This window comes from Formica exsecta, unplaced genomic scaffold, assembly GCF_003651465.1.
Source record: "Formica exsecta isolate Colony F162 unplaced genomic scaffold, ASM365146v1 scaffold201, whole genome shotgun sequence".
Classification (NCBI taxonomy): Eukaryota; Metazoa; Arthropoda; class Insecta; order Hymenoptera; family Formicidae; genus Formica; species Formica exsecta.
In genome coordinates this window covers 1584311-1609074 of record NW_021849308.1, presented here as the reverse complement: position 1 = coordinate 1609074, position 24764 = coordinate 1584311, and the positions used below count along the sequence as shown (strand labels likewise).

The 24764-nt window shown below is 39.2% G+C and overlaps 2 protein-coding genes across 4 annotated transcripts in view; both read right to left on the bottom strand.

Annotated features, from left to right (window-relative positions):
- The window catches only part of LOC115234717 (histidine triad nucleotide-binding protein 3-like), a 1618-nt gene extending 1004 nt beyond the window's left edge, over positions 1-614 (bottom strand). The window contains exons 1-2 of the mRNA XM_029806011.1: positions 387-614; positions 31-148 (exon numbers count right to left, since the gene is read on the bottom strand). Coding sequence (XP_029661871.1) covers positions 31-148; positions 387-461 — 193 coding nt within the window. The 5' untranslated portion in view covers positions 462-614. The remainder of the gene's footprint in view (positions 1-30; positions 149-386) is intronic.
- Positions 615-1593: 979 nt separating this feature from the next.
- Positions 1594-24764, bottom strand: part of LOC115234712 (protein bric-a-brac 2-like) — a 54619-nt gene continuing 31448 nt past the window's right edge. For all 3 annotated transcript variants that reach the window (XM_029806005.1, XM_029806006.1, XM_029806004.1), the window contains exons 4-9: positions 6935-7213; positions 6227-6353; positions 5477-5629; positions 4383-4724; positions 3653-4103; positions 1594-3341 (exon numbers count right to left, since the gene is read on the bottom strand). In XM_029806005.1, the coding sequence (XP_029661865.1) occupies positions 3137-3341; positions 3653-4103; positions 4383-4724; positions 5477-5629; positions 6227-6353; positions 6935-7213 (1557 nt within the window). In that variant the 3' untranslated portion in view covers positions 1594-3136. The remainder of the gene's footprint in view (positions 3342-3652; positions 4104-4382; positions 4725-5476; positions 5630-6226; positions 6354-6934; positions 7214-24764) is intronic.

The following is a 24764-nucleotide window of genomic DNA, read 5'->3' as shown; positions in this document are numbered from 1 at the left end:
TATATATATATATAAATCTATAATACTCACAAAGATCAGAATCTTCAGGTTTAAGTGTTTTTGCATTGCATACATGTTTATTTGGTAATATTAAATAATGATGTGTTGATGCTGGGTTGATATCTTTAATACATGTGATGTCATCATCCTACAACAATAAAAAACCACAAAGGTATGTTATTTCCATACATATCCAACTAAAATATAAAAAGAAGTATTACATATAATATATTAAATGTACAAATGTATGTATATTTCTGTTTTTATGAAACAATATCTATAAAGAGAGCCATTAAATCAAATTTAAACCTGCTTTATTTGACATTTCAAAAGCTTTCTTTTTCTAGCTGTCAAAAATGCGTTAAAGGTTAACTATTTGTACATACCTCGTAAATCTTTTCACTAGGTTCTTCATTTCTAATAATTTTACAGAAAATACAATTAGTCTCTTGTTCGGCCATTGAAATTTGTGCTAAATAATTAATGATATATGTAAGGTGTTATACTATTCACTTTTTGAAAGCAAATGTAAATTATTAAAAACACTTTTCCAACCTCTACGCCATGTTCACAGATGACTAGTCGAGATGAGAATAAATTCTGCGCATGTGCTATAAGAATGAGAATTGAGAGATGATTTTAAAAATGCGGGGAGAGAATTCGATCTTCCCGACGACTTTAAAATAGAGAGATTCGGCTGTGTAATTATAATTTAATATATATTATATTTATTAAATAAAATGTTAAAATTATATAACGAACAAGTAATACCGCAAGTGAGAATCTTTCTATTCTTTCTGTTTGTAATATAATTCTTAAAATATTCTAGAAAGATACGATATATGGAAAATGCGAATATAAAACTTCGAATATATATGAAGTCTGAAATCTATTAATAATTAATTAAAATACGATTAATAATTAATTAAAATACGATAACTATCGGAAAATAATTCGGATATTCTAGATGAGACCGAAAAGATTAAGTGGCGACGCTTGAAAAAAGCTAAAAATGCTAAAAATAGCTCAACAATCTAATAAAAGTAATAATAATAATATAAACAGCAAAATTTTATAATTTTTAGATCTCAATATTTTAAAATATATTTTTATGGGTGTCGAACTTGAGATCGATCTTTATTTAGTGAAACGAAATGAGATCTGCAAATTTCTTTATTTATAGATAATGGATATATCGATGATATGGGCATGCGCTAATGGAATGGGCTTGAGCGAGATGACTCAACACCTTCAAATGTGGGACTTCGTCTGCTTAAACCAATTCACTGAAAATCGTATTATAAAATTTATGAACCATCAGCATGGATACTTTGAGAATCCTATACATATTCAGAACGCTTGTTATATGCCATCTAAACATCCTTGTTTCTCAACTAAACTTAAAGACAAATGTATTGTGAGGTGGTCTTATCCAAAAGGTACACAATGGAAATATCTATTTGAAACAAAACATTTTAGGAATGAATATGCACATATACTTTTTTGTAATTGAATAAATTCTAAAATACATTTACTTTATAATATATAAAGATAAAATTTCATGAGATATTCCAATTTTTATTTATAATAAATATAATTTTGAGCAAACTTTATATATTTTTATTTCTATAATAATCAAATGTGCTCTGTTTATTAGTTGTTGCGCATAAAATCTTCATTTTTGAGATTTTTACAGAATTGTCTTATCAAATATAGAAACTAAAAGGGGAAATAAAGGAATAAAGTATTAGAGACTTATATTATACAATATTATACGCATATCTTTGATTGCATTACTTTTTAATTTAAAATATATATAAACTGTACATATATATATATATATATATATATATATTTATATAAGTAGCATATATCTATATGTATACTTTTATGTAATATAATAAGTGTGAGCATGATAAATTAATGTGTGTAACATATTTATACAAGTGGCAGTTGAGCTGAGAGGGAATCTTAAATTTTTCTAAGAAACCGGTGAAAGCTGTACCTACTCATAAATACTTACTGTTTTTCCATTTCATGGAAAAACTTCTTTCTTAAAAAAATGCTTTTTGTGTCTTTAACAATAAAATAAAAAACTTAAATAAAAAATCAATAAAGATTCTACTCATTATCAGTCTATTACGCGGAATATAACATTTAAAATATTAGCGCACATGTAAGTTATTATCGAAATAGAGATATTAGAACAGCCAACAGTCGTAAGCTATTTTAGTTTGAAATTGATTAAAAAATATATAATTTGACACAACGGAGATAAACAGAACATGCTTGCAAATTTCGTATAAAATAAAGAAAAACAAAACATCGAGAAACAATAAAATAATATCCTTTAAATTGCAATAAATTTTATGCTTTTATCACCTTATTTTAGCCATTCGCACATATTATAACGCCATTTTCGTCATTATGTAAATTTTTGTGTTGATAGCACTAAACTATATGTATACATTCTCTCTCTGTATCGACATATGTTCACGAAGAATCCTCGTTATGCGAAATCATAATGCAAACAATTCTCTTCGATCCGAGAACCATGAATGAGAGATAATTCAGTGTTATCTTACGAAGATACAGATTCGAGTCTCGAAAGCATCTTCGGATGTCGTTGCTATAAATCCTATAATGGATTAATTGCAACATAATAATAATTAAACGAACGATGTTACCTATCTGTTACGACGTGATTTCAATTAACAGGATACTGTCGTCCGTCATAATATGTATTCTCATCCATCGTCTCATCGTTAACTGACTTAGGTGCTAAAAGTAGTTTTCGTTGGGGAGCGGTATCCCCCGGTCTCTGTACAGTATGTTCTCTTTATAAATAATTCTTATAAATTATTACAGTATAACCTAAATTTTTTCTTTTGTTCCAACATAAAAATCATACAATGTACATAATGCTCGCTTACGGCGATCCGCCTTTAATACTGCGGGTAAATCTTACCCTCTGCTATTATAATATGTGTTTTTATAATGGCATTCTCCCCGATCGGTTTCTAATCTCTTGGAATTTCTTCCTTCGCGTGTTTGTTAAAGAATTTGAGGAGCTGCAGCGACGAATCGAAAAGTTCGGAGCTTAAGCTAACTTAATACTCTAGTAAAGAGGTAAGTTTCAGCTGCCCGGATAAGGCATTTGATCTGGAAGGGCGGACGAGTGATTCTGATTGGGACTCTGATGAAAGTGTGGACTGCTGCCATCCTGCGAAATGTCGCCGACGACGGGTTCTTCGTATTTGCCTCTCTTGAAACGCCCGTACAATGACGAATACGGCAGATTGTAATGGATCGCTGCTTGATTGATGCTCATGTGCCCTAATCTGAAATCGCGAATTCAGGAGCAACATTTGTAATGTAATCATTTTCATATCCGGATCAAATTGCATTGGAAATTTATATTATATAGCATTATGCGGAAGATTCAGGTCCATTATGTCCGATAAGACTACGAAATATTATAAAAAACTTCACTTTTGCAAATAATTTTATTTATTTATATATAATCTGATTACTAAATTTATTAAATCAAATCCCTCTCTATAATACATCAATCTATTTTTATGATTTTTTTAATCTGATTTTTGTTAAACGTAAATAAACGTTATAGCAAAATAAGAGAAACATTTCTAACCTGACAGCCTCGAGAGCTTCAGTCATAGCATCTTCGCTCCATGGCGTGGGATTGCTCCTGCTAAGTTCGATTCCTTCCCGCTTACATCTTCCATACAATGTCCCCGTGGGTATGCCGAATTCTGTCGACGCTCTCTGAACGGACGTTTGGCCAGATCTTATCGCTTCCAAAGCGCGATCCAGATCGGCGGGCGTCCACGTCGTGGGACTTGCATTGAACGGTGCAGCCAGCCTGATGCCTTCCCTCCTCGCGATCTTATACAATGTGCTAGAAGGTATGCCGAATGCCTTGGACGCTTTATTAGCCGAAATAGTGCCAGTACGTAAAGCTTCTAAAGCGTTGTTTAAGCTTTCGTCGCTCCAGGATTTCGTGGGACCATCCTTCTTGGGCGTGTCGATGCCCAGTCGATGCGCTCGTTGCCACAGAGTCGTCGAGGGAATATTGAACGTTGCTAAAACATTAATATGAATTTACTCATTTCATTATCTTATGTAAAACGTTACAAACATTATAAATTATGTGTTATACGAATTGAATATTTATCCACAGACAATTCTTAATTCCTTGATATTTTAAGAATTATTACATGTAAATCTATATCGACGCACAGGATCAATAATTTATTCTCCCTACTACAAATTAATCTTATTCATAATACAAACAAAAGAGCTTTAATTAACCTACTCAGAATAGATAGATTTAAATATCATTTTAAAGAGAAAAATCTCACCCGATGCTTTTGTCAGACTCATATTATGATTCCTCAATGCATCTAGAGCCGCGTCCATGTCCTCCTGCGTCCACGACTTCGAACCGTGATGATGCGAGCTGGACTGTCCAGAATGCCCCCTCGAATTGTTGTCGCCTGAGTCCGACTGGCCGGAGCTTCCCGACGGCATCAGTCCAAGCAGCTCTGGGGTTATCATCATCATGTTGTCGCTGTCGGCGGCATTTTTCGAGCTCACGCTAGCCCGATCTGACATGTGGCTGTCTATGTCGATCGTGTCCGAGGAGTCCATCGTGTGCAACGTCTCGAACTTGATCTTGATCTCGCTGTCGCAGTTCTGAATCTCTACAAACAAGTCACGGAATAGGGACATATTACATACCGTTGGCATAGAAAAAGTCCGACATTGTTAACTTTCGCCGGTCTATATCTTTGTTGAGGTATTCGCGTGAAAGCTATGCGGAAAGGTCTTCATGGTACCTGAGAATCGATAAGCGAGCGCTGTCGAAGGCAAAACTGGACGCGGAAGAACGCTAAATAAGGTTGCGTGGGCTGTTGCTACGAACCGAGCAATGCAAATCTAATCGCGACTAGTTAAGCGTGATTAGGCCAATTATTTTGATTCCCTGTCCGCCTAATGACTCTGCTGCACTTTCAGTCCGGTAGTGTTTTATTCCACACCGCACCCTCACGTCCGATCGGCGAGTGAAAATGTATGTAAGTAACCGTATTGAATGGATCAAAAATTACGGATCGAAATATGGATCGAAATATAAAATAAATGAGGAACTTTTATCATGCAGTGAAAGAAGATCTCAGAGATATATGATAGATGTATTATTGAAATTAGATAGTTTGTCATCAAGTTAAAATTCATAAAAATGAAATACGCTTTCTACATCAGGTAGGCTCAAGAGAATTCTGAAAATGCGAGGAAATTCGTTGCATATTGTTCATTAATAAAAATTGCCAAGAAAATATATTAATTCGATCACGTTGGGGATGCCTCCGTTTTACTTCGCTTTCCGCGTCATATAAGACTGTGACGTTGATCATTGTCGAGAACCGAGTAGTTCAAGAAGCATAAAGTTTTATACCTGTATGATGATCCGGATCCCTTAGATGGGTGATGGTAGTGCCGACCAAGGTGGCGCTGGGTGGAGTGGGTTGGGTTTCGGGGGGTAAATCGACTTCCCCGGGATCAGGATGGTGGCCATAGTGACCTAGCCCTGTGTGACAGAACATGTCACCTTTTTATTCGACGTGAAAAGGGCCTGTTCTGATCGATTCTGAAAATGGTAAATCGCCCCACACCTAGCATCCTTCGGAATAATCATGGCGCAAGTTTTTTTTTTCAAATCTGGTCATGAGAGCTGCTTTATCTATAAAGCATATAGTGGAAAGCGCAATGTTTGAAAAACTCCTAAAAGTATTATATTCTGTATTTTATAAATGGAAGAGAGCAAAACACGCTAACATGTATAAAATGCAATTTATATTTGCACCGGAAATATGCAAAACACGATAAAAGATTTTCTAGGTAGCAGATAAAGTTAACCAAATTATGTTTACAGATGTTTTTCAATCACGTGTGAGCGCACGCGTGAACAAAGACTTTATTCAGAAAATTTAGATTAAAAGTATTATATTTTACTATCATTCTAATCCACGAGATTTAGAAATCATAAGCGGGAGATTAATTAGCGTGTGATTTTTATCGAAATAGTAAATCGATTTAATGAGAAAATTCTTGTCTCTCACGAGAAATAAAAACCAGAAGAGAGAATAAACTCCTGCAAATACTAAAAGGCCAGGTGTGGGGCGAAGATCTCGATTGATTGACTTACCGTTGTTGTTGTTACTCGCGCCGTTACCGTTGTTGTTGTTGTTATTACGTTGGCAAGTTTCCAGTGCTACTGCTGCTGTTGCTGTCTCCGTGCACTCTTCATCTTCGGCTTGCCAATCCCGATGGTTCTGCGGAATATCCGGTACAAATTTAGCGTCGACCCTGACGAGAGAGATCAAACCGCTCGCCGGCACGGGACAGCTATTGCGTTTGTACACTTTCCTCATTTCATCTTTCTCAACGCGTTACAAGCGATAAATTCGCCGTTACTGCAGTTAAATTTGGATAACGTACCTATATTTTGACTAGCTTCGATCTCCGTGATATAAACGATATTGCATATTGTGTTAAATCTTGAAACGTTATTTGGGAGTTTTTTACATTTTTTAGATTTTTTTCTTTTCTTAAAACACAAGGATAATTTAACTATACTTATTATATTTTTACTACATTCTTTTTAAGAAACTCGATTAAGAATTAAATGAATATGAATATTTTTTTAATCTTTAAATTTTTTATTGTCCTCCCCTTTCTTTTTCTTACGTTCTTATATATTATATCATAAAGAAAAAAACTATACAAATGCAAATATAAAGAGAGTCTTCATTCTGATACTTTATAAAACATCTATAAGTTTGAATTAGGTTTTGATAATCAAATATCATTCTAATGATCCAGTTAGAGTCCTCATTCAAATTGGCAAGCTTACCTCTTTATTATCGCGGCTATAATCGTTGATTGTAATCGCCTCTTCCTCTTTGTAGCGCTCGTAATGTCTTGGATCGGTAGCGCGCGGCTCGAACGTGGGCCGTTCGATTCTGGGTCGCTTGTACCGTTGATGATGCTTCTTCAGCTTCGTGTAGTTCAATCTCGGGGTGCCGGATTCCCTCGGCGGCGAGCTGAGGCTCACGGGTGGCGGACCGTCCCTGTTCTCCGGCACCTCGCACAGGCCCTTGATCTTCAGCTGGTCGGCCGTCTTCAAAAGCGACTGTAGAGAAAACAAGGATCGCTATATAAGTCATCGTTTTAACTAACAAAGTACACAGTATATATATCCGATGCTATTTTTAAAAACGTACTTGATTAGAAAAATCTATAATCCCTAACATCATATTCAATATATATTCTTAGCCTTTAAAATATATGCTATAACAATATTTTTATACATATTTAATTTTGATTATTCCCTGAAAATTCCATGATCTCTTAGATATTTTTGTTCAAAAAATTCCAGGTAAAGAAAATATTTTAATAATTTTTTATAGTGCAACTTTCTAAAATAAATTTTTTTATTGTATGCGTTTTCTAATGTTTTTCACTCAGAAAAAAAGTTACGAACGAAAAACACAGAGCTTCTTAAATTTCAAGTGTTAGATTCGTATTGGATCGCTATATAAGTCATCGTTTTAACTAACAAAGTACACAGTATATATATCCGATGCTATTTTTAAAAACGTACTTGATTAGAAAAATCTATAATCCCTAACATCATATTCAATATATATTCTTAGCCTTTAAAATATATGCTATAACAATATTTTTATACATATTTAATTTTGATTATTCCCTGAAAATTCCATGATCTCTTAGATATTTTTGTTCAAAAAATTCCAGGTAAAGAAAATATTTTAATAATTTTTTATAGTGCAACTTTCTAAAATAAATTTTTTTATTGTATGCGTTTTCTAATGTTTTTCACTCAGAAAAAAAGTTACGAACGAAAAACACAGAGCTTCTTAAATTTCAAGTGTTAGATTCGTATTGAAAAAAAAAAAACTTAAAAAATATATTGAAACGTATTAAAAAAAAACTTAAATAACTGTTGGAAAATAAGCTTTTTTCACTTGCATATAATTTTCTTTTTTTATCATTAAAAATTACAATAAAGAGATGTACTGCTTATTCAATGTTTTGTTAAGATATTGAATATATAAACAAAAATAGATCTACATTTGTAATATATTTGAAATACATAATTCACTTGGCTTGCCGACTGTTTACAATATGAGAGCAAAATAAACAAAGAGAGTTTTTAAAAAAATTCCCAGAGTCCCAATAAAATTCCATACGAATTCCATGATTTTTCCAGGTACAAAAGAAATCCTCTATTTATATTTTGAACACATGATTCGCTTGGCTTGCCGATTGTTTATGATATAAAAAAATTAAATCAAAGAGAATGAATTTTCAAAAAAATTTCCCGAGTCCCAATAAAATTCCACGAGAATTCCCTGATTTTTCCAGGTACAAAAGAAATCCTTGAGAATTCCAGATTTTCCAGGAAATAGACATCCTGTTATAAATTATAAATTACCATAGAGTTTTAAGAGTTGTCGGTTCCGTTTGAAGCAAGATATTGCTACGTGGATAAAGCTGTGCATACGTTTAATTAGTCCGTCGCGAGCGAGTGATTAATTCATTAATTATCACGATCGGATAATCGGATCGGCCGTGCGGGGAAACGCATGCGGAAAGGTCGCGTTCGGGGATCAGGGCGCCGGGGCGAAATAGAAAAATACTCATTTCGGTAAACCGCTTTGCGAGAGGCGGACGAAGGACCACGCGGGTCCGGTCCGATTGGATTTGCATATTTCTCGCGCGAACTCGTCGTTCCCGGCATCTCGTTCCGCCCGGCGGCGGTGCAATTTCACGTCGACGGCGGAGGAGGCGACGTCGAGTATCGTCCGTCCATCTACGAACTGTCGCTCCTGAAAATCAACGCCGGCGAGATCCAGCCGAGTATTTCGACGACACGCAGCTTTCGTTTTTCGACTTCGGCTTCTTAATATGACGGAATTCGCGTCGCACAAAACTATTATAACACATTTGTCCTCTTTCAGTTTTCACCCGAACTTGAAATTCGTGAACTAAGTAAAAATAAGAAACAAGTATTTCCGTAGATTCAGAATCCGGAATTTGAAGTTGTCTGGATATATTTGATTAAATGTTATTGTAAAATTAGAATAAAGAGAGACAAAAATATTTGTCAAAAACATTATGATATTAATAATTTAGCTTTCACGAAAAATTCATGATTAATATTGTTTAAATTTTAAAGATAACTTTTTTGACACACAAAACATTTTTAATATATAAAATTAGAAATAGCTTTTAACAAAATAAAAGTTTTTTTATTCTATAAAGCGTAAACCAGATTCGAATATATCAAGTTCATGATAAAGCATATTAAAAATGACATGTATCTTATATTTTAAATAAATGTATATATAACATATAAAAACTTATGAAGACTCGTGACAAATTCGCGATATACGTTCTCGTGAAGTAACCTTGAAATCCTAGCGCGAGAAGGAAGAGGAGAGAAGTTTAAGAGACGAATGAACGAAAACAAGAAGTAAGGTCACGAAGGGAAGGAGGATGATGGACGCCACCTCCGCGTGGCAAAGCCGTCAAGTCGCGTGGCTTCTCGGGACGTCCACGTGGTCAACATGTATTAAGGATCTTGGCTCGGAAAAACCTTACGAACAATGACCAAAGCGCGAAGAGAAGAGGAACGATGATACGAGTGAAGCGATGAGCGACAAAGAGAGGCATAGCGAGGGAAACAGGAGAGAGGGAGAAAGAAGAACTAATGGCAGCGACCCTCTCGCGCCGAAGCCGAGCCTCTCTGTTCTTTAATCAAACCGGGGGTGGCACGATTAGGCGGGGTCTGCGCGGTTGCCGGCGGCGTGAGAGTGGCACCGTAGAGGAGGGAGAGAAAAGGGATGGAAGGAGAAAGAGGACCGGGGGACAGAGGTAGATAGGTTGCACTGAGGGGTGTCGGTAGCGACTGGAACGCGTTGCGTGGATGGTGAACAGAGGGGAGAGATGGCGGATCGGTCTGGATGGATTGAGAGAGTGTGTGACAAGGAGAAAGAGAGTGATGGACTGAGAAGAGAGACAGAGGAAGGAAGTACGAGAATCTAGAGAGAGAGAGAGAGAGAGAGAGAGAGAGAAAGAGAGGGGGGGGGCAAGGGATGAGACGGATAGCAAGGGAAAGAAAGAGAAGAAAGGAGAAAAATTCGAGAGAAAAAAGAAGAGAGATATAGAGGTACAGCGTAAGAGGGACGGAAGGAGGGGAGTTGTGGAGAGGGTTGAAACGTGGCGGAGGCAAAAACGCCTGCAGGAAGAATGGGGAGGCCTCCGACGCGGCTGTCGTGGCCCGAGGGCCGTATCGACCACCTCCAACCCCCGACACGCATACACACACACATTCTCTCTCTCTCTCTCTCTCTCTCTCTCTCGCTCTCTCCCCTTTTCCTCGGTGTTCGCGACAGCATCGACACCAATGACTTCCAAGCGTTGCCACACGCGTACATGCCCGTCTGTCTCTCTTTCTCTCGTTCCGTCTGTCTCGCGCCTTCGCCCCTTCGCCGGCTCGTTACGGCCGGGCGTTTGCACGGCCTCCCCAAAACGTCCGCGGATCTTCGATCTCGGCGGCTCGGGAGTTTGATGGCGCTAGTCGGGTCGCGCGGGGTACGCGATAATCGAGCGTCTCCGTCAGGACGAACGGGGCGGCCGTCCTCGATGACGACGATGACGACGAGAACGGCGCGGCTTTTGGCAAGGAGAATCGCGCCTCAGTGGGTCCGAAATGTGCACACTTAGCACAAAATGCGACATTCTTTATCTATGAGCATGGATGCACACATTAGGACCTTTATATATATGTATTGTCATTCTTGATTATGCGAGGGAAATTGATGCGAAAAAATATTCTCTATCTTTCATTTGTATTTCTAATTATCATACATTAAATATATGATTATCATATATTTGTGTATAATGCTCTGCATTATTCATTTAAATAAATATTGTATAAACACGGATGTGAGAGAGAGAGAGAAACTCGATATTGATTTGTAAGTTTTGCGAAAAAGAGAAAGAAAGAAAGAAGGTTTATGTTTGAAACAATATTTCCTATTTTTTCCATTGCCTTCCGGTTACATATTTTGCAGTTTAATATCGTTGATATTAATTACAAAACTTGATAAAGAATGTCAATATCTAAAATTTAAACTTAATATTAATTTAACATTGAAAAGAAGTATGCTCCAGTAATTTATATATTTCCGAGTTTGAAAAAAAAAAAAAACTTTTGGACAAAAGCAGTTGTAGAAGCGGTCTCCGTCATTATTCTTCCAATGCTACAACCGCTTTCGCCTTGCAATTGAAGGACACTTAATAACGCAATGCATGATGTTACAATTTCGTACATATTGATTGTTTTAACACTGCATTCGTTAATGTTGACTCGAGCTGCTTGTAATTGGGACAAAATCGTCAAGTATCATACAATACTTCATCACGCGCCACAATTTTAATGGATTTATAACAATACGAACTGTTGTGTCAATTTTTACTTTTTACGGTTTACTGATATATATAATGTAACTTAATATAATAACAATAAAAAGACATTTTAATAATGTAACGGCCTACATACATAAATGTTTCGCACAGTTAATAAATATTCAGATATTATTACTTTCATATTTTAACGCCATTCCTTGTTATATCTTTTAAAAATTATCATTTGTAAGCGACAAAATAAAAGCAAGAAGATTCATAATGATGAATAATAATAGAAAAAGAGAAATGAAAAAAGAGAGATCACTCTTTAACTTCTTTATACAATTCATTTTAACACTTTACACTCATTTCTTTATACAATTTAAATCTACACTCGTGTAAATTTGACTATATAATTCTGTGATTAAACATTTAAAAAAGCTTTTGCTCGAAATTCACAAAAAGCGATTAAGTAAATGTTAAGCTTATTCAAATGAAAAAGTATCTTTAAATCATTATGTTTATATTCAATTAAGTGTAGTTAAAAAATATGCTATTTTTGAATAAAGTTAAAAATCATCGATGAATAATTAAATCTTAAAATCTTACATAATGATCATTTAATGCTACATAATTCATCATGACCAAAAAAATTTTTTCAAAAATTGATTTGAAATTAATAGAGTATCGGCAACTCCACTTCCGGTTACGTGTGTGCCTCCGTACCTGCGTTTTCTTTCGAGCCGCGTCGAAAGGGCGCTCTCAATCGGCAATTAATTTTTTTGAAAATCGCAGGTTGCGGAAAAATCATCATTTTACGAGGTATAATACGAGGAGTATGTAAAATTATTTAGCGACATCCGCGCGTCAAAGTTTTATTAGACTTTATAGAAAAGAATAAACAAGTATATCAATTTTAAATATTTTTAATTTGTTTGTAGACTAATTTGTGAATTCTTTAAATACTTATAATTTATAGAATTATACTATAAATTATGATTTTATGACAGAAGATATTATCGCATATTTTCTTCTGAAAAAAGATTTAAAAATTCTGCTTCTAAAAGTATAAATATAAACAATACTTTATTTCTTTTATAAGTCTATTTAAATCCGTAAGATATTGTAATGGTACAATGTATACAATTAAAGCTTATTAGCTCTTAACTTTGTTGGACATTAAACGATCTTAAAACTAGTATTCCAATAATTTTAATAGAAAATTATTAAAATTATCATCGTTCGAGAAATCATATTCGCTTTACAATTAGTTATTCGCTTTAGAATTTCTTTGCCTCGATAAATTTGCTTGTCGTTTAAACCGAACTTTTCATTCTCGTGTCGATAAATGATTCACTGAAGTGTCGGAACATCGAAAAAGACACGCGAAAAGAATTGTGTGCTTACGCGCAAGAAATCTATCGGCAGAATCCGAAAGATCCTCACGACTGACAAGCAAAACGGGCGGCGTTTCTATTCTAAGAGAAAAATAAAAGAGCGATTGAAACGCGCGAGCGAGGTCCAACAGGTGTAAATCCGCAAAAAAGATCGACCTTCGTGGAAAAGGTTTCACGGAAATGGGAAGAAGAACGCGGAAGGGGCGGGAGGAGGGAGTAACAGAAGGGCGGTGGAAGGAGGGGGTGGTTCGCCAAGAGAGCGTGCTAAGGGAAAGTAAAGTGCTTTATATAGAAAGCCGCCTCTCGAAAGAGAGAAAAGAAAAAGAGAGGAAAGAGAACACGCGTGGTGGAAGGGAGAAAAACAAGGGTAGAACGAATGGAGAGAGAGAGAGAGAGAGAGAGAGAGAGAGAGAGAGAAAAGGAAGAAGAGAAATAGAGATGAAGGAACAAGAAAGAGAGTAGGTGAAAGTACGCCGGTGAGAGGAGAGGAGAAGACGAGGCGTGAGGGGGAATCCCCGAAGACGGTCGTAGGGTCGTCTCCACTATTACGAATACAGCGCCATAACGGAATTGATAATGTAACGGGCGTCACGAGTATAACCTTCTCTTTCTGTTTCTCTGTATATGTGTCTTTCTCTCCTCTCTCATTTCTCTGCTCTGCTACATAACCTCCTTTCTGAATGAGAGCGCGACCCTGGCTGCACCACGTGCTCGTCCTCGAGTAAACGTAAGAATACAACTAGCCGCGGATGTGTTTCCGCGGACTTTCGCGGTGCATCCAGGGGAGCGGATGTTGCACCAAATATTTAAATGGTGTCAAAACATTAATATTTTGTCATCGATTGAATGTTGTCGATGTCAAAATATTTCACCTTTGATATTAAGGTAGAGACCGATATCTGGAGATTTCTCTTGACGCGACATATCTAGCAATACGAACGATACTTGGGTAATAAAGTGAAGTAATAAATAATGAAGATATTGATATATAAAGATATTGTCGATATCGAATCTTCTTGTCATATTTCACCTTTGATATCAGAAATATCTTGAAATACTTCGCATATGATGGATATAAATATTAAAATAATATGTAGCTACTAAAATATTTATTTTGTTCTTAATATTGAGCTTTTTGGCATCAATATTTCAACTTTAATGTCACTTGAATATCTTAAGATTTTCTATGCACATGGCATAAATATATAATACATCGGCGCGATATTATTTATACATTTAGCGATATAGCTTGACTATTAAAGTATTCATGTTCTCTGTTCACAATAAACTTTTGGCATTGACATTATGCTTTTGAAATCAGCAGATATTTTGAGATCAGTAATATCGATCTTTCTGTAGTCATCTGATAGAAAATATTACGTTACACAATTTCATGTAATATGCATTAATTAATTGTATTATAACTCTCGTTATTAATTAATTGTATTATAACTCTCGTTGCAGAAATATTTCTGAAAAAATTCCCAAAACTGTATCTAGCGTTAAAGCTCGAACAGAAAATATTAATAGTCAAATTATGCATTCTTTAAAATACGTTACGTCAATGTATTATGTACGTGTGACAAGTGCATGGAAAATCTTAAGATTTATAAAAGATAAAAAAATTCATAAGGGAAAAAAATTATGTCTCCATTTAGAAAAGAAAAAAAAATTAGTTTTAATTTTCAGAATTTTTCGAAGTACTTTAACATCTGGCTTAGTTATATAATTAAATTTAAAACACCAACAGAGTTATATTTCTCTTAAATTTGGGGACGGGTTATCCTTTCGTGTCTCCGACTCAGATATTGATAAATAAAAATACAGCTATTCGCGGTTCGGCTAAACTTTGGCGCAATCGGGTATTTACGAACGTGGAGCGAAGGAGCCCGATAATGGGAACGGCATGGCTTCGTAGATAGTTTAAAGGGCTCTCGTAAGAGCGAATCACCCTCGACACGTTAGCCTTCCCCAGAAGAGAGACGATCTCCGAATCCTTTTACGAGCGTGCGCCTCAGTCAGGTGCTCCGAACATTGTAGATTCATGATCGCGCCAGCAAACAACATGCTATTTTCCGTCGATCGCGCATTTTTGGCGTCGAATTGCTTGCTCTTCGTCGATTGCCTTCTTGTATACACACAGCTACACTGTTATATTGAACAAAGATACGATTCTTTTCATTCTCGCATTAAGAAAGCAACTGACAATTATAATTTTTACTTGACATATTGATTATATTATCTTGTATAAAACAGAGCACATGATTTTTCTCTCGGAAAGCGTGATTTATTTCACGCAAAATTGATTATTTTGACATAACGTGTTTATTTAAATCTTATATTAAAAAATGTATACTTCCACACAATTTATTCAATTTGTCAAAATAAGAAAAAAAAATAATAATAAACGTCTCTATTGCATTTTTCATAGAGTAAAAAATTTTTGTCATTTGAATTTTCAATGTGACTTGGTAGCGAGCAATATTCCAATTTGACAAGTAAAAATAAACTGTAGAATTAGGAGAGTCGCGAAGCAGCTCGATGAGTAAATTTGCTCGTGAGTTAGCAAACCGGACCAGTGTGTAAGCAGCTTAAGATACATCGACAACACGTGTCGTCAGTACTTCGCGTGTCGTTTTATGCAACGACACTATTTCACGAAATAATACGCTCATCATAACATCATGACAACATTTGATAATGCAGCGATAAACCAATAAGTCCATCTTGTTATATAATGTTCATCTATTTTAGTAACTTCAACATTTAATACAATAATATTGGCGCGCGAAATAATTATGTCCAATGTGCTTTCGATAGAAACAAATCAAACATAAAACATATAACCATATGTACATATATATATATGGTACAAAGAGCTGTTTCTCTCGATATCCCATTAAAAAAATTTTTGCATTTATGTACACATGCTTACAAACATTGACAGAAGATTAGTTTAGCCATTAAAAAATTTTTAATATATCTATACATAATTTGCAATACCGTCGATATATAAAAGGTATTTTGTGTATCGTGTCATCAATAATTTACATCGACAGTCTTTTAACATTTCTCATCCAATGTTCCACAATAGTGTCAATATGCCGGATGTTATCAAACTTTCCATAATATTGTTTCAATCTCGAAATATTGAAAATTTATATCGAAACATGCGAATCCACTAAATTTATTAGTTCGCGAAAGATACAAATTGTTGTCAAAGCAGAAATCTCAAAATTAAATGAAATAACTATAGCTAACTATTTCATTTTATCTTTTTTTTTTATTGACCATAAATATACTGGCGATCCAAGAATCCCTCATATAATCTGCATATTAATTAAAGTTTCTACATAGGAAATCTTTCTTGCTCGGCTTCCTATACTCTGTCTTTCTCTTTTAAAAACATGACTAGAATGTGTTTATGTAAAAATGTTCAGCTAAAAATAGAATACAAAGCTTAAATGACAGCTTACAAGATCAAACCATTGCTGACACGCAGATTACGCGAGTATCGTTTAACTTTAATTATAATTTAATTCACGTCTCATCTTTTTATAGATTACTGCATTGGCTGCGATATAGACAAAGAAGAAGATTGAATCAAGCACGGTTAGCGTTAACCTAACCGACGTTGGTAAAACCGGTCCGACAGCTATGCGTCCACTCGCGACTAAAAATCGCGCGTATCAAGTGTGACAACAGTTTGCAGTTTTGTGCGGTTTTTGTCGGTGCTAGATACAGTGTACATATTCGTTTTGATCTCATTACCAGTATAAACATATTAACAAGTTATTAGAGGAAAAATCATTGCGAGATACTCGCGTAAAATCATATCTTTAGACATACATTTTCAATATATAAAGAGACCCCTGTCTCTCTTTTGCTTATCTTATTAAATTCCTCGAGTATATTCCACTGTCTCTGTAGTAAAATTTCTTATTTCCTCTGATCTTTTCGGCAACATTTCACGATTAAGTGGATGACATATTTTTTTATTAAAATAAAATTCACTTAGAATCAACTGTGAGAGAAAGAAAATTAAGTTCTTAAAAGTTAACTTTCTTCAGAGAGTTTTGATTTCTTTTATATAATTTATATTAAATATACTTTCTTAATTATTTCTAGTTTTACTATATTTCAGCCATATTTAGATCAACGATAATAACGATATTAATTTAAAGTTAAAGATATTCATAAGAATCCGGCAACTTATATTAAAGTTTGCTCAGCGTGCACGTTTTGTAAAAGCCACGTTGTACAGAAACTTGCTAAAGTATATAAACAAGCATCTCGAGAGGCATAAACTTTCTCAAACAATGCAACGACTTGTGCATCGGCGATCGATTTATGCGATACGCACATATTCCTACATTCTGCACGATTTTTAGTACGCATCAATGCACCAGAGCACGTGCCGCATTCTCTGCTAGACTTGACGATTTTCCACACACCGAGAGAAGGGGTTAACGTTACGCCCGAACAATTTAGAGGAGGCCAAATGCAACGGAGCTTGGAACGCGCGTCGACGAACGAGAACGTTTTCGAGGGGAGTCCGCGGCGCGAAACAAATCCGGACTGCACCGAGCGCGTCGACGAGACGTGCCGGTGCAGGGAAGGAGGTTGACGGCCGACCGGCCGGCAGAGCACATACTTGTGCATCTCGCGAACGTTGCGTTCGGCACAAAAATATCTCGAAACCGCGCGGCGGGTCCCCCGGTTTGGCGCGAACCACGATCTTCCGAGATTCGGTACGGTAAAGCCCTCGCGAGTAAAACCCGCATAAAGCTTGCTCTTGCACTTTTCTCTCTCTCCCTCTCTCTCTCTCTCTCTCTATTCTTCCGTCTACTCGCTCTCCACCACCCATCCTCGCTCGCTCTCTTCCTCCCGTCGACAGATCCGCCGAGGGAGCAATGCCCATCGCCCTGTGTAGCTGAGCGATATCGCGACGCGAGGCGACGACGTCGTTGCTTGTCGCGACAGACGACGCTTCGTTCTAGCGTATCCGGGCGCGAAGGAAGTTATATCGTTTATCACTCACCTGGCTGCGGCACTCCGTGGGCGAAGGGTCCCTCGTCGAGACAGAAGAAGAGGCGGAGGAGGCGGCGGAAGAAGAAGAAGAAGAAGAAGAAGAAGAGCAGTAGTAGCAGTCGTAGTAGTAGGAGAAGGAGGTGGGGGAGGAGAAGGCGGAGGAAGTGAAGGTTGGGAAGTAGCGGCAGACAGAGAACAAGGAAAAGGAAGAGCGAAGGAAGAAGAAGAAGAAGAAGAAGAGGTGACGACGGCGACGATGGGCGGGAGGGAGGACGACGGGGCGGAGGTGGAGGCAGAAGTCGTCGGGAAGTCACTGCGAGAAAACGTGCCGCGGTGATCGCCGCCGTGGTCGTCGACGTGATCGTCCTCGTCGTCGTCGTCGTCGTCGTCGCCGTGATCGTCGTCGTCGTTGCGAACGACGCAGCCGCGAGAATACCGGCCGAAATACGCGCGTACGGGGAGGTTACGAGCGCGCAGAACGAGAGGATAATTCCTGGCAGGGCCCGATCTCCTACGCGGCGAAGCCCAACGAAAGTGAAATGGCATTCGGCGCTCCGCGCTGAGGACGCACGGCATTCGGAGGAGCGAGGAGATGAGGAGGACGCGGCGAGCAGGAGGAAGCGGCGGCGGAGGAGGAAGAGGCGGAGGAGGACGACGACGACGAGGAGGAGGAGGAGGAGGAGGAGAACGCCGCGAAATTCGCCGACAAGGAACAAGGACAGATTCAGCGCGCGCTCGAGCGACGAGGAAACGGCTCGCGGGGGATGCGTGCTCGACGAAGGACAGAGAGCGAGTGAGCCGAGTGGGTCGTGCGAGGTACCGAGCCCGAGAGAGAGAGAACAAACGTGTATCTGACCAGCCGTTCGGGATGAGGGGGAGAGGATGGAGGGCTGGCGGGAAAGAAGAGGACAGAGAGAGGGCGACGGGTGTGCAGGGACGAATGGGGGGATGCTGATCGAGTAAGAGGGGGGGACTCGACGAAGCACGACCATGGTCGGTCGGGGGCGGAGGGGTGACTGGGGGCGAGCCAAGTCTGCGGCGCTCGACTGAAACGCGGCCGTCTCTTGCGCGAGAGAGACGAGGACGGGAGCGCGCGCGCGATCCGTGCGGAAACGGGCGAGACGACCCGAGAGCAGGACGTAGCCGAGACACATGGCTGGCTGGTGGTAAAGGAGACAGACAGACACAAATAGAGAGAAAGAGAGAGAGTGATTTGATCCGCATGTACGTAGACGGAGACACGGCTCGTACACAGCGACGAGATTGTATGCGCTAACGCGAAAGACGAGGACCGTAAGCGAGCGAAAGAGAGAGAGAGAGAGAGAGAGAAATTTGGCTGATACGGGACATAGACCGAGACGTGTACGAAAGTAAGAGACAAATGGAAGAAATATATGTATATATATTATATATATATATATATATATATATACATGCGATTCGGCGTCGTCGTGACGAAGACGGATGCAGACATCTGCGAGGGCGAAGCAGGGGGAAAGCAGGGGGAGAAGGAGACGATGCGTGGCGATCCAAGTGCGACGGAGACGACATCAGGTACTCGCGCTGGCACAGCCGACAGAGATCGTCGTACGCGTGCACGTGGGTACGGAAGAGGGATGGCGGATTCTGCAGTGGCGTACACGCGACATTACGTTCCCCGCGACCGGCTGGCATCGCGCGCAAGTGAGTCGTGAGGGAATTCGTCCCATTATCATCAACGGCCAAGGAGACATACGTGCTGTCTAATTGTAACAGATGGATACGCACAATTAATTCGCTCGGTCATCGTCTAGTCGTGTCCGTAAATCATAAAAAGTGAAATAAAAAAAAAAAAACTACTCGAGATGGAAGCAAACATCGACCGAATAAGCCGCAAATTTACAAAGACAAATTTGCAATCTTCGAAGCTCGCAAAGACGTTCGTTGATATATTGAAACTTGAGGATCCTTCTCTAAATTATATATAGACGAATGTTACCATCTTCTCTCCCTCTCTTTATTTTTCAAGAAAAAAATTTGCAATGAAAGAAGCGCGCGTAGGCGCCGCGGAATTTTGTCACGACCCTGTCGATAGTCCGAACAAGTCACCGACGAGGGACGCGAGGCGGGACAAGTCTCGAAGAGACGCTAAGTCGAGAGGTATGCGGGCGACAGAGAGGATCGATCTATCGGCGAAGCTTTGGAATGGGACGACGACCAGGGATAATCTCCCGAGGAGAGCGTGTCGTTGTTTTCGCCACCACCACCGCCGTCGCCTATACAATCGGTATTCGTGCCGCGTCGGCGAGGCCCAGCTCGTCTTCTACGGGGTGTCCGAAAATTATCGCCGTTTGTTTCGTCGACGAGCTACTCGCGAGCGATCCGGAGAGTCTAGTTTTCATCGACGATCATCAACACTTTTTTGTCCCATTTTTCGGACAAAAAGTGTTTTGCATTATAGTTATTATATAATTTCACTTATAAAAAATGAGATTTTTCCCTTAAATTTCGATATCTCAATTCGCCAAATATTAAATAATTATCAATTAATTTTATTATTAATTTTTTTTTTTTCAGAGATAACTCGTGATTCAATTTCTTTATAATAATCATGATTTTTAATAGATGATCGAGATTTTTATTCCGGCATGTGTACTGTCTACTTTCCATACTATTTATTTATTATAATGTATTCATGCTTTCGAGCTCTCTTCTATATGAATCTCTATTCCGATGTGTGTGTGTGTGTGTGTGTGCGCGCGCACGTCGTCAGTCTCTCGTTATAAGCAACAGAATCAAAATCCTTCCCCTTTTCACCTTCTATCGAAGCTCCCGCGTCATCCTTCTCGCCTTTAATTCGCATTCACGCCAGATACGTCGGCGTATTTCGCGTCTCGGGTCTCACGCGAATCGCCTTCGACTCGCTTTAATAACACTCGGCGTCGATCGAGAACGCGTGCGTCTCAACACGTTGAATGTCGCGTAGAGTTCGATTGACTTTAGATAAACCAGACTAAATATTACAGTGTTACGCTAAATAATTGTAATTCTTGATAATTGGACTGAATGAATATTTTATGTTCGTGATAGAGAATTCGATTGCACACACGATCTTTATTATCTATCTAAAACGATTATCAGTTATTTAAAATCGGAGATTCGATTTGCTTAATCGCATTAAAAGAGAATCTTCCTTTTTTGAAATATTCATCAATGCAATGAATCAGCAATCGCATGTAATAGTACTTAATTTAATTTTCCATGATACAATATCTATTCAAATGGCTCGTACGTTTTAAAATACCGACTTCAGCGAATGTATAAAAGGATACTGATATCGTTGAACATATTGATATGCAGTGAATTGTTTAGGAACGAAAGAAATAATCTTCTGAGGATTTCGAATATTATCGTAGCGAGGATCTTTTAAGAATATTTAAAACGCCGCATTCCCCTGTTTCAATATTCATGAAAGCTCGCATAGACATAACATAATCTTACACCTTTGACACCCTTTACCAACACTCCTACAGCCGACGTACAACCCGCTCGAATGTATCCGGTCGATCGGCGAATCGTATATTCCCCCTGTGGCCCGTTCGTAAACAAACTTTCTCCGACAAGGATTTTTCGAGCGCGCTCGCAAAAGTTGTTGGCGACGGCGCAGAAAAGGGAGAAAAGGGAGGAGAAGGAGGGAGAGGGGGAGGAGAAGGGGGACGGGTGGGTGGAATTTTTCGTTGCACACCGAACGATCGTTTACTTTGACACGTTCGATCCGACGCGACGCCTCGCGCTTGACTGCGAATGTACGCGTGCGTGAGATTAACGTGGTCGGTATCATTATAATGGAGACATTTCTTGTCCATTATATACATATGTATGACTAAACTCAATTTAAAAAAAAAAAAAAAATTCTTTCTGTGTAGAATTAAATTTATAAATCGGATATATACAAGTCTTCTGTGTGGATTGTCGTACTAATTGTAAGAAAAAGAAAAACAAAAAAAACGTATCTAACATTTCAGGCGATTATGAAGAAAGTTTGTGAGATTCAAGATTCAGTACATATTATATACGCTAAATATAACATTAAACAGAGACGGAAAAAATTGTAACATGAAGGAATAATCCGAAGGCCCGAATAATCAAAAGGACATAAATATTTCATTACCTGTGTGAACGATCGTTAATGCCTAATGTAGTTAGAAGTCTGGAACGCTTCTCTAGGAAAATTTGCGAAAGTTTAAAATTATACTTCAAAGGGGCAGGAAAATTTCCGTAAATCGTGAAAGCCGGAAAAATCCTACGTTAAGAAAATCTCGAATCATCTTTTTGGTCGCGTTCACTCCGGTTTTAAGTATCTGTGGAAAATCTTAAAACGCAGATGGAAAAAACGCGCGCTTACGCGAGAGAGTTAACAGCGATGCTTTTCCCCCGGGGAAAAGTTTGAGCGTCATTTGAGGGATCCGCGACCGCGCGTCAAACGCATGGATAGTAGCGGTGGCGTCGGAGCCGTTATCCAACGTTAAATCGCGGTATCGCGAGACGCGTAAGCGACCGGGACAGTGCGAGCGGGAGGGAAGGGGAGAGAATCGCGTAGTTTAATAATTCGAATCCCCGGAGCGGCACGGAGGAAGGGGGGAAAGAGAGGGTGGACATACGGGGACGATCGAATTACCCCCTCCGTGCGCCCTTCACGGGCCCTCGGATTATTCCTCCCTCGGGCCGGCCCTGCGTCGGGCTGACTCGACTCAGCAGCGATCGAGTGGCACAGAGACGGGGGAGTTGAGGTACGGAAGAGGAAGGGGAGAGGGTGGGTAGAGGCGTGAGAGAGGGCACAGATTCGGCGAACAAGAGGAAGTATAGAGGAAGAGAGAGCGAGAGAGAGAGAGAAGGAGGAGAATTTAGGGGAAGGGAGGAGGTAGAGATGACGGGAACTGAGAGGGTATACGAAGAACGGGGTGAGGAAGAGGGAAGCAGCGGCAGGAGAAGAGAGAGAGAGAGAGAGAGAGGGAGAGAAGGGAGACGACGCGGAGTCGCGGGCTGCTGCAGAGCTTGCGCGGACAAAGGGAATCTGCAGCTCCAGTCGCTCGCTCGCTCGCTCGTTCGTCTGCTTCGACCCTCCTCTGCTCCTCCCGCCCTCGCTTCGCACGCACACAACACGCGTGCACAGCGTCGGCGCGCACGCACACACGTATTCGTAGCGTGCAGTTCTGCGCGCACGCACGCATGCACGTCGCGCTGCAGAAACCGCGGGTACAGTCGGCCGAGGAAGCGCGAAGTTTCCGAATTACATATACTTCTCTTCCGTTACTTTTCCGTCCGCGTATCATCTTTCTTCTCCCTCCGCCTCCACCCCGTTTGCTCTCTCGCATTTGCTTCTTCTACCCTTCTTCTAGCCGAGCGAACAAGGAAGAGGGAGATAAGGAGGCTACGGTCATGAAGTCATTCCACGACCTACAGAGCGACGCCCTGGTACCCTCGTGATGAACGGAATTATCAGTCTCGCGTGTATATACAATGACAAAGGAGATAGTGGATAAAGAAGGAAAAAGCTTGTAAAACAAATCGCTCTTAGCTTATTGTTAGAGTTAAGCGAGAGGAATGGACTTATTGTGAGACAGCTCGTTGTCATCGCGGATATATTAGATCAGTTTTTTAAATCTTCGCTCTTTCCTTTTTTCTTGCAATTTTTCAGCTTTGTCCCTTCAAATTTCGATTATTTCAAAAATTAAATGTAGCAGTCCTATGCAGATATAATTTGCGCTTGTTCTTGCACGCAAAAATATATATAATATACTCTTTATTTATATTACATATTTTACACAAGAACAAGCACATTTAATTGTCAAAATTTTATGTCATACATATATGACGATAAAATATTACATAATTTATAAGAAAAAAAGATGTGTTTTCCCGATGATAACACGCTCGGCAATAGGCCTCTTTTCCATAATCGAGATTAAGAGAAGTTTACTCTGTGCTCGACGACGGCTCGACCAGAGCGGCAGCGACGAAGCGCAGACACCCGGTACAGTCGCGCGAGTAAACTCGTCGGACCCGCGCGAATTCTCTTCCTCGCGTCTTTTATCTTTTCCTTTTTTTTCTTTCTCTCTCTCTCTTCTTTTTCGATTTCGTCGCCCCGTCTCGCGAGTACCTACCTACCTGCCTACTTGCCTGACTGCCTACGAAGGTACTTTGGGCCAAGCGCGCGTTTCGCCATCCGATCGATGTCGCTCGCTACGAAAGCTTTCTGCAGCAGTCGCAGAATGGTCGTGGCGCCGATTAACAGCAGCAGCAACAGACGGCGGCGGCGGCGGCGGCGGCGGCGGCGGTTCCCGAAAAAGGCGCGCGCGCGCGCGTCCGCTCCACGAATATTCGCGGCGGCCGAGCAGCCACATGTCATGAGACGCATGCACATTGCAGACACACGTTGTACGAGGATGCTTAAATTCAACAGGGCGTTCGATATTTTTACTCGTTTCCTACCGCGAGAGAATCCACGCTATTCGATATTTTCCCATGTGTTTTTTTTCTCGCATAATATACTTTAAGATAACTGGAATTGTTTGTGATAAAATAAAAAAAAAAGATTTTTCCGATATAACAGTATGACATTTTTAATGCAAATAGTTGATAAATTTATATAAAGTTTATGTAATGTAAGATTAAGCTGTTGCAATACATGTTGAAAAACTGAGAGCAAAATCAAAGAGAGGTAGTTTGGTGGAGTGAAAGTGAAGAATCGATCAATGTCATTGTTTTTTTCAATACTAGTTGTCTGACATTTGCATTATTCAATGTATCGAGAGAATAGCGAGATAAAACAATATACAT